General features: G+C 41.5%; 1 protein-coding gene across 1 annotated transcript in view; it reads left to right on the forward strand.

Annotated features, from left to right (window-relative positions):
- Positions 1-10,706, forward strand: part of LOC104387990 (maltase-glucoamylase, intestinal-like) — a 57,043-nt gene that overhangs the window by 24,703 nt on the left and 21,634 nt on the right. Inside the window, exons 8-12 of the mRNA XM_009996793.1 lie at positions 16-141; positions 1,115-1,246; positions 7,917-8,030; positions 8,137-8,253; positions 8,343-8,427. Coding sequence (XP_009995095.1) covers positions 16-141; positions 1,115-1,246; positions 7,917-8,030; positions 8,137-8,253; positions 8,343-8,427 — 574 coding nt within the window. The remainder of the gene's footprint in view (positions 1-15; positions 142-1,114; positions 1,247-7,916; positions 8,031-8,136; positions 8,254-8,342; positions 8,428-10,706) is intronic.

Below are 10,706 nucleotides of genomic sequence, written 5' to 3' on the forward strand. Positions count from 1 at the left end.
TCATGCCTGCTGTAGGCCATTGGACGCCCACACATGCCTGCCTACTGGTCTCTGGGATTTCACCTCTCCCGTTGGGGTTATGGCAGCATTGATGTTTTGAAGGAAACCGTTGATCGCATGCACCGCTACAACATCCCATACGTAAGCATGAGTTTTTCACTCTGGATGCTAATTTTCCAATTCAAAGTGAGATGGATAAAATTACAATAGAGGAAAAATTATTATCCTGCTAAGAGAATTGTAGAAGAACAGGATGTTCATAATCTTATGTAGTGGTTTTGCATAGAATATCTTTCTAATAGCTTTAAAGGACATTTAAAGCAGGTTATAAACATGAGTTTTAAGTGCTGCTCTTGGCTGCATGAGGTGCCAGCAATTGAAAAATAAATTATGGAACTTTTGATGCATATCACTGCCAAACAATTGCTAATCTAGGACTTCTACATTTCTATTTTTTCCATTGCTACCATGCAAATTTATAGAAGCTGAATTTGGTCTGACCATTTTCTACAGTTATTATGGTCAATCTCTTAGGTCTTATTTCATACGTTAACTCTCTTTCAGAAATGCAGATTCATACATTCTGATTTTCTGTGTCAAGTGCATCAAGAATAGAATTGTAGAATGGTTTGGGCTGGAAAGGTCATCTAGTCCAACCCCCTGCAGTAAGCAGAGATATTTTCAATTAGATTGGGTTGCTCAGAGCCCCATCCAACCTGACCTTCAGTGGTTCCAGGGGTGGGGCAACCTGTCCCAGTGTTTTACCACCCTCAATGTAAAAAATTTCCACCTTATCTATAGTCTGAATATATTCTTCTTTATTTTAAAGCCATTACCCCTTGTCCTGTTGCAACAGACCCTACTAAAAGGCCTGTTCCCATCTTTCTTGTAAGCCTCCTTTTAAGGATTGAAAGGTCACAATAAGGTCTCCTTGGAGTGTTCTCTTTTCTAGGCTGAACAACCCCAACTCTCTCAGCCTTTCTTCATAGGAGAGGTGTTCCATCCCTCTGATCCTTTTTGTGGCTCTCCTCTGGAGCTGTTCCAACAGGTCCTTGTCTTCCCTGTGCCAAGCTGGATGAAGCACTCACATAATGCTTACTTTCAAAATATTTAGGATGTCCAACATCTTGACATTGACTACATGGATCGTCGCCTGGACTTTACCTATGACAAAGTGAATTTTGCAGGTCTGCCAGAGTACATCCAACAGCTGAAGAAGGAAGGAATGCACGATGTCATTATTCTGGTAAATTAACGATGTTGCTAATTATTTCTCCATTTATAAGCACTATTTATAACACTATTTGCAACATAGTGTTCATAGTAGTATCCGGGTGCTATGGCAAGTGTGCTATTGTAGCAGATTTCCTGGTTTTGTCATTTGTTGAAAAGAGCTGAAGAACAATTTATCACAGATTTAATATTTAAATATGTTGCATTTATCAGATATCTCTTTACCAGCACCATTGTTAAACCATAACATTCATTCTCTTTCACTTTTTCTCAAGTTATGAGAATTTTTGCCTTTGTTCAGGACTGAGTTGAGACAGGATTGCTTTCATGCAGTTCTTTTCCCAAAAATGAAAAAACAAATGTAATGTGCACACAAAATCAGCTGAATAGTGGGAAAAAAAATTATTCATAATAACTCTATAAAATGAGTAACTAAAATTAATGTTTTTTACATTTACTTTTTATCTAAATTAGTGTAAGATACTTTAGTTTGTGTGAAAATTTGTGGAGAATGTATGTTGAACCTGTAACCACAATTGACATGACAAAACAAATTTGGGCAGGAGAGAAAATTGTAGTTTTTACCATTTTCCCCATTCTTTACCAACAAAATTTGCTTTTTCTCTCCAGCAATTCCCCATACATGTCTTCATGCCAAAATTACTCTTTGTTCCAACAGCTAAGTTAGTGCCAATGCTGGCAAAGAAATCAGAGACCAGTTAAATTAACATTTATTAATTTAAACATTACATAAACTAATAAATTAAATAAAAGTCCTTGATGATGCTCTGCAGGGCCTCCCAGCAGTGCAGTGCCAGGAGGGCTGCACCCCCCAGGGCAGGCTGAAGCAGTGGCTCCAGTGGGGAAGCATCTGGATGGGAAGGCTCAGGGATGCCCAGACACAGAGCAGTGCACACGGGCTGCCAAGTGTCACCACAGAGATAAGGGGCATCATGTGTTCTCCATAACCACTAGGAACAGAAGAAGTGCTTTAAATTGTAGCAGAAAAGATTTAGTGTAAACATGAGGATAATGCTGCCCATCAGCAAGGCGAGTGGAACAGGGAGCCCCCTGCCCAGCGCTAGGGTCAAGGGTCCCTCCCCAGTGAGTGTTGCAAACAGGTCCAAAAGATGCTTCAGGGATGGCTCAGGCTGAGCTGACCCACGAGGAAAAGCAGAGGAGACAATCCCACAGAGAACCTGTCAGGACTTCGGGCTGCAATTGCAGCCTTGTATTTTCCAGCCTAGATGGTCAGCTTACACTTTAATTTGGGTACTGCTATTCAACTTTACCTCAGACTGAAAGTCTGTTGTCTTTCAACTTTCTTTCATGTTCTCCCTCAGCCTATTTAGTTAGGCTGAATGAATTGAAGTATTTTATTATCCTTTTCTCGGGTGAGGTCTTCAGATCTCATCATAGCAGCTCTTACCCACATGTGCCCCAGTTTGAACATGTTTGCCTGTGTAGCAGGTAGCTGGATTTCACAGGGCTCCAGATGATCCCCTACAATGTTTGGAGAATGACAGAAATATTTCCTTTTTTCTGCTAAAATTTGTTTTGTATGACAAAGCCCTGTATCTCATTTACCTACATTATACATGATTATACTTGAAAGGAGACCAGTTAGTCCAGCTGAATCATAACAGACAAACCACTATGTTTGGGCCCAAAGTTCATCCAATCCTTTTAAAATAAGATCCATGTTCCTCATCTTGTCATGAGGGTCCTGTTAAATGCTTGTGGGAAGACAGACTGAATAGCTGGGTTCTAAATTGTGGGATAGGTCCTCCTTCAGTTGTTATACTGTATCAGATGCTTACTGAGAGCTACTGCAGTTTCCTCATCTAAAAATCACATTATCTTGTCAAATAGATAAAGTTAGAAGTGCATCCCTGTCCTTACTTTTTCCTCCACAATTTGTTGTTAAGTTTAGCATATGACTGAGGATGGATAGTTAGCACCACAGACACCCATATCAGTGTCTTCTTTTTAAAATACAGTTGTGAGATTTGCTGTTCTTCAGTCTGCAGGATTTATTGGTTTGTTTGGGGGGGGGGGGGGGGTTTTGGTTTGGTTTTGGTAGGTTTTTTTAATATAGTTTCACCAAAAATACTTGCTCTGTATTTATTATTGGCCTAACCCTTCACTTTGTTGTACTGTAATTGCATTCTCTGCTAGAAATCTCAGACAAAAACCACACAGCCCAACTGATCAATTACATATGGATAATGGAAATAGCAGCCTATATAGCGAGTGTTGTTTGCCAGCAATTTGTCCTCAAAGATACATTGCTCTGAAGGTCCTGGTTCTTCTGCTGCTGTAAATCAGGAGGAGCTACAGAGTGCAACAGTGAAAACAGTTTCCCTCAGTGGAGGTCCAAGGCACAGAGTTTAAACAGTAACAGATAACTAAGTCACTCTGATGGAGAGCAAAATCAAGACAAAAATAGTCCAAAATTAACTGGGTACATAATTGTAAATATCTAACCAAGTGGTAAATGAGCACATGCGGGGTCAGGACCAAGTGCTCTGTCCAACTATGAGGCATTTTAGGCTCCCTCTATCCTAAATTCTGCTCTAAAAATTACCACCTGCTTATTGATCTATTTATCTCAAAGAAGTTTCCAAGACCATGAGTATATCAGTAAAATACCTTGAGTTTGGGGTAGCTCTTCCTATGCACACTCTTGCCCTTCAGTGAATACATGGTAGTCACCTCTTCATCAGTCAGGATACCTCCAGCACTTGCTGCTGGGTAAGAAGCTACAGGCAAGCAGTCACTGTTTAATGGGTGAGCTATATTATCTTCTTACTTGTGAGTTTAATTTCAACAAGTTTTTTAAAGCTCTTTCAGTTTCCCAGGTGGTGCATGCTAGAGCAAAGCAAGGAGCTGTTGCTATATAAATCTAAATCCAGCTGTCAGGCAGATGCAAGGAATATACAACAATTCTTAATTCATGCAGTGAGCTAATGGGAATCCAGATCGGAAGCTTAGCCTTTATTTCCTCCTTCCACTAAGCTGTAACTAAGGTCTCTCTTCTGATCTAGTTCTTCAGACCAGCTTGTGAAAAAGAACACAATCTTATCCAGTTTGTTCTTCATTTTAAAAGCTAATGGGAAGTACAGGTTGCACTGGTAGAGAAGTTTTCTATTTTCCCTTGATTACAGTTGCTGATGCTTCTGTCAGACCAACTGCTAGCATTCTTTGGTGATGTAAAGCATCAGTATGAAGAGTTTCATTCCCAAGTGACAGCAAAACCATGTAACTGCAATCAAGGCAAGCGTAAGCCAGCTGGATACCAAAAGAACAATTTTCTATTTAGATTTCCTTTGTGTAGAGACAGTAATGAGTGGGTTTCCCAAGTGCAGCAGATTGTTGCCTCCTTCATGATGATTTTGGGAAATGGGCTCCGAATGCCGTCACTTAGTGTCATGTAAAACCTCCAGTAAATGGATTTGGGGGAGATGGGTTCAGTCCTCCTCATCTCAGACTGCTATGGTCACAAGCAAAGTGCAGACCCTGACAGCCAGCAGTATTAACATCACTAACCTGCCTGAGAGAGGGACCCTGAGCTCGGTTTTGCCACCACTGCTGAGGTGGCAGGTGCCTCACCACCAGGAGTCCTGTCCCCATCCTTGCATTCAGTGCTGAGAGCCTTCTGTGCCTATGGTAGCATGGAGACTCCCATTATTGGAGTCTCTAAATGCAGTCTGTCAGCACTTCTCTCTCCTGATCTCTTTCAGAGGCCACCTCCACCTAAGGGAAATTTTGGCTAGGAGTGTCAGTGCTTGGTCATAATTACTGTGCTGAATCACGTGCATGCTTCAGCTGAGTCAGAACAAGTATATGCCTTTGAAACAAAGAGAAGAGTTCTAAAAGTAAGAATTACTACCATGTAAAATTATAAACATTATTACTGTAGAGGAGCTTTGATGAAAGACCTTGTATAACTTCCATTAAATCTCACTAAAAATAGAAGCAACTGGGAATTACATGAGTAACAAATTACTTAAAAGTCAATAGCAACATGCTCATGATTTAAAATATAAAATAATGTTTGATAGCTTTAACATTTTAAAGTCCAGCTCTATGAGCTGTAGAGGCTAAAATTTCCAGCAGTGAGTTTCTGTGAATGTGCGTCAAAAATCTATGATTGGGGCCCTAGGTGGAAGTGCATCAGTCTGGATAAGTGCTGGGTGCCCTCTGGTCTCAGGGCAATCAGCTGGAATTAAGGATGCTCAGCACCTCCTCTCCAAGAGCTGCTAAAAAAATAAGTCAGGGAAAATTTAACAGACATGAACTTCCTCCCCCACAAACAACCCATTAATGCTGGGAGGCTTTTTTTCTATTCAGGATGATACCACACCTGCATAATATATTAGATTTATGCACTAGAATAACCTTTCAGCTGAAGGAAACCAGAAGTTTGGATTAGGAGTAGGTAATTAGCTGATTTCTTCCAGCATTCATGTCCCTTGAGGGACACATTTTCTACAATTATAAGATAATAATTGCAGATGGACAGTTTTCTCTTTTCCAGAGCTGAAGAATTGAATAGTTAAAATCTTAATGAACAGCTACAGTCTTCATGGAGGTGACACTGGAGCTAGATAGTTAAAGCTGAACAGAATTTTGCACTTAAGGTAGGGACTTAGCAGGGGCATGGAAAAATGAACTTTCCTCACAAGGGCTTGTCAGAGGGCTGACAAGTAAATCAGGCAATTATTTTAGGTATCAAAATGAGCTTTAAAACGTGCCTTTAAATAAATTGCCCATTTGGGATCAGATATGCTTTTTTCTTAAGAAGTTTATTAGTTTATTAGTAGCTACAAGTGAATGGAAGAACTCCTTGAGTGATGTTTTTCTCCACTGTGTTTCATAACAGAAAGATTTTGCCTCTAAGAACCTGAAGAAAAAATATTTTCTAAGAGAAAATTCTTCTAAAATGGCTGCAATCTTACTCTGCTCTAAATAACACAAAGCAGATAGTTGCTCCCACTTAGGGACATATTGCAAAGAACACTTATCTCCTTTTAGTCCCAGTTGACTGCTGGGCAGAGTTGAATAGTATCTCTTGCATTCACTGGCATCTCAAAGTATTTATAATTTTATTACTTACTGGCATGATGGGGCCACCATCCTCCCCAGGAGCAGATGAGGATCCCTTTTGATGAGCTAGGTGATTGATGGCTGTCCTGGCTTTGGGCCCGCAAAGGAACAGCCCCAGGGCTGCTCTCTCAGCTCCCCCTCACACACACTCTGGGATGAGGAGGACAAAGCTCATGGGTCGAGACAAAGGACAAGGAGGGCTCTTCACTAATTAAGGTCCCGGGCAAAACACACTCAACTTTGGAAAAAAATACTAATTTAATTTCTCACTAATCAAACACACACAGGACACAGACAACACAAAGAGCAGGGCTTGCATATGTTACCCCACACCTCCCTTCTTCCCAGGCCCAAATCACTTTGTTCCCGGTTTCTCTCCCTCCTTCCCCCCAGCAGCACAGGGGGACAGGGGATGGGGTTTAGAGTCAGTTCACAGGCTGGTGGTTCCTGCTGCTCCTTCCTCCTCAGGAAGAAGGATTCCTTACAGTCCTCCCCTGCTTCCCCACGGGGTCCCTCCCATGGCAGAGAGTCCTCCATGAACCTCTCCTTCATGAGTCCTTCCCACGAGGTCCGGAGCTGCTCCAGCCTGGGCTTCCCACAGAGTCACCGGCTCCTTCAGGAACAAACTCCCCTGGCACCGGGGTCTTCTAAAGCTGCGCAATCAGAGTCCACAGGCAGCAAATCCTCTGGCCACAAAATCCAAGTCCAATGGCCAAGTTCACCCCTCCTGGCACCTTCAGGGAATGTTCCACCACATTTGTTCCTCAACGAGTGCAGGGGCACAGCTGCCATCTCGCCATGGGTTGCAGGGAAACTTCTGCTTGGGCACCTTCTTTCCCTTCTTCCTCACCAACCACCAGCACAGCTCTGCTCTTCCAGCATAGCTCTTCTCTTCTAAGACCTTCCCTGCTCAGGGGTTAACTCAGTTCTTTTGTATGTTAATCGCTATGGGGTATAAAGTGCTGTGGTCTTCATGCCTGGGGAGAACACAGATGTGTGGCCCTGCAGGCGTACGTGAGTTGGATTCTTCTGCACCAGACTGGAAAAAAACACCCTTGTCTCTCAATGGATTTGAAGGGAGGGCTAATTAGTGCCTTCTGAGATCAGATGTGTCCCAACTTTACACCACTTGAGAAATTTTAGTTATTCTAGCATTGAGCAGATGTTGCTGAGACAGCTGGAGCGAGGATTGCCTTGGAGGAAACCCAGAGGTTTCCGAGTGTAGGAATACCCAGTGTGGCACCCTGGTCAGATACCTTGGCAGGGGGTAAAGGAAAATCTAGAGCCTCTCTAAAATAATTTGAACACAGAATGTCTCATTAAAAAGCCCCAAACATTAAGATATTTAATAATTTCACATCACTTTTGCCTTATACAAGAAAAGCAACATATCTTTAGTGAATTTTCAAAATTATTGTGTGCTCTCAACTCTTACAAAATTTTGATACTGTTTTTCTCTGACACCATTGCAATCTGCATTAAGAACATAATCCAACTTTCTCTAAAATATACAAATACAAAAATAACTGTTGCCTTTGGGATTTCAATAATGGAAATATAATTACTGTCTTCAGGACCCTTTCATAAGTAAGGACGAAGAACCAGGCACTTACAGACCTTATGATCTTGGCCAGGAAATGGGAGTCTGGGTGAACAACTCTGATGGTGTAACTCCTGCTGTTGGAAAGGTTGGTTCGTTAAATTATCTAACGCATTTGGTCTATTGCTGCTTCAGAGTGACAAAGCAGCCATGTAACATAAATTATAACCAGGTGTTATACCTGTGGACTCTAGGCCTGGCCCCCCGGAGACTCCGTGTTTCCTGACTACACCAACCCCAGGACAGTGGAGTGGTGGACCCAGATGTGTTTGGAATTTAAGGATGTCCTTGACTATGATGGGATCTGGATTGTAAGTCTCATTATATTTGCCCTTCTTTCTTCTAAAAAAAAAGAAAAAAAAATAGGCTTTTGACTTGTGTCTTGTTCTCTTTACTAAAGGATATGAATGAACCATCCAATTTCCTGAGAGGCCAGTATCCTGGGTGTGCTGCTAATGATATCAATGACCCTCCTTATGTTCCTAGTAAGTTACATTTTCTTGACAATCTCTTTTGTTTCTTATTTTTTTAATCCTGAATAGGATTTTCCATCTTTCCCTGCCTATCCTGTGTATGCAGTTACATATTTGTTCAAGACTCCATGATCTCAGCTTTAGTGGAGTATTAAACATAAGCCACTTCCCTCTGTCACTGGGCCTGCCTTGTAACAGGAGTAGAAAAATGGCCTTCCCTGCTACTCTCTGAGCAATTGATCTGCATCAGAGAAAAGGCAAGATGCCTATATACTGTAACTCTGCTACAGATTTATGGAAGGAGTAACCTTTCTGCCTTACCATCACCACTGCTTGTCCCAGGAATGGGCAGTCTCTACCTTTTCCACAAATCATGTTAAGGCAGATGGCATAATGCCCTAATTCAATATATTTCCTTTCTCTTAGGAAATAAATGTTCATTGCCTTACTAGAAATGGGCTAAAAATACCCATGCCTGTGGGAGACTGATAGTAATGGGAACACCTCTTCCAGTAGCTGGTTAATGACATGCTCATTCTTCCCTAGGAAGCCAAGAATACTTAACATTAGTGCCAGTGGTCCTGGCAATTAATCCAGCCAGCATTTCCCCAGGAAATCCTGGCTGTCCAAGCAATGCTAATATGCAGCAGCATTGATAAATAAATGAGTTATTGACAGTGAAGATTAGAAATGTCTCCTTTTCCCCTTTAGGCTGTTGTACTGTCATGTGGATTCTTCATCTTATTTATTAAATCTTATTTCTTTTCCCTCTGAATACAAGAGGAAAAAAACAACGAAACAATGACAAAATGTTATAAAAAGATTGTAAATTATTGAAAATGGAAGCAGAAATTTTAATTATGATTTTGGTGTTTGCTCACTTGGTGAGGAAACCACTGATTTTAACTGTTGTACACTGGCCCTGTGGATCTTGTCCTTGACCAAGCCCAGGAACTGAGGAGACATTTCCACTTTTGCCTTAAGTCACCTTGATTTTTCTCATCATTGAGAACTGAAAAAAAAAAAAAGGTGTGAGACTTTGGGGAAGATGGCCAAAACAGCAGAGCTCTCTCTACCCTCATAAATAAAGGACTGAGGGATGGACCCATAAAGAGGCTTTTGAGCCACAAAGCTGAGCTTTGCAGCAAGTGGCATTGAAGCCTGAGCCATTACCGAGGAGTCTTAGAAACCCAGACATCTTCATGGCATGTAAGGACAATGAGGGATGCTGTAGAAAGGTCTATTTTTAGCCCAGTTTCTCTCTGTGGCTTGCTCCTTCTCATGTACCTATGCCCCTACTTCTGCTTGCAATTCACAGTGTTGGTCTCCCTTCTGCAGGCAGGAGATTAAGACATTTTTTCCAAGGTGCAGGAGATCTGTTTTCAACCAGTGTTTAAGGGCTTTATTGTTTATTTCACTTAGTGCTGATGCTGTGCATGCCCTTGGCTATCCAAGCCCTTGACTAGTATAGGTGTGAGGTGGGACCTGGGCTGCTAAGTGCCACAAGACATTAGGACCTTCCTGGGGTTGCAGGGTTTTGGGGGCTCACTGTTGCCTTAGGTGACTGAATCTGTGCAAGTTCCAGTCTCAGGGCCTCAGGTTTTCTGTCTGTGTAGCCTGCAGCCCCCTTATCAAAATTATAGCCACGATTACACATAACCATGGTTTGGACTTCTAAAAACAGATGTCCTTCAAATCCATTTTCTATAAAACACTTTATATTGAAGATTAATGTGTAATTGTAAAATAATCAGGATTATGGAGGCAGAATACAAAATACTCTGAATAAGAATGAAGCATGAAAATTTGAATTACGGGGCAGCATTTTTTTTCAAATCCCACCTTAATTTCACAGGGCTAATTATTAAGTGCCACTGGGACATTAAGAATGACTTTCCCCAGAACCCTAGTGTCTTCTTCAAAGCCGTATCAGACAAAGTTACTTGGAAATTGCCTATAAATGATTTTGAATGCAGATCAGCCACACTGGAGTCTTTGTGTCTGAAGAGCCAAACACAAGGATTCCAGCTGTGGTGGCGCAGCAGAGCAGAGGCTAATGGGGTTTCAGGTACAGAGCAATGCACTTTGTGGTAATGAACTGCAAACATACGCTAAAGTGCAATTAGGCAGTGAGATTTCTGCCTCACAGAGAAATATTTACAACAGTGCATGCACCTAATTAAGTATGCAAAAGAATATTTGAGAACCTACTTCTTTCCTTTTTTTGAGAGGATTTTATAACATTTTCAACTCCATCTCTACAAAGAGGTACATTTTATAAACCAAACATC

This window comes from Chaetura pelagica, unplaced genomic scaffold (assembly GCF_000747805.2).
Source record: "Chaetura pelagica isolate M959 unplaced genomic scaffold, ChaPel_1.0 scaffold534, whole genome shotgun sequence".
Taxonomy (NCBI): domain Eukaryota; kingdom Metazoa; phylum Chordata; class Aves; order Apodiformes; family Apodidae; genus Chaetura; species Chaetura pelagica.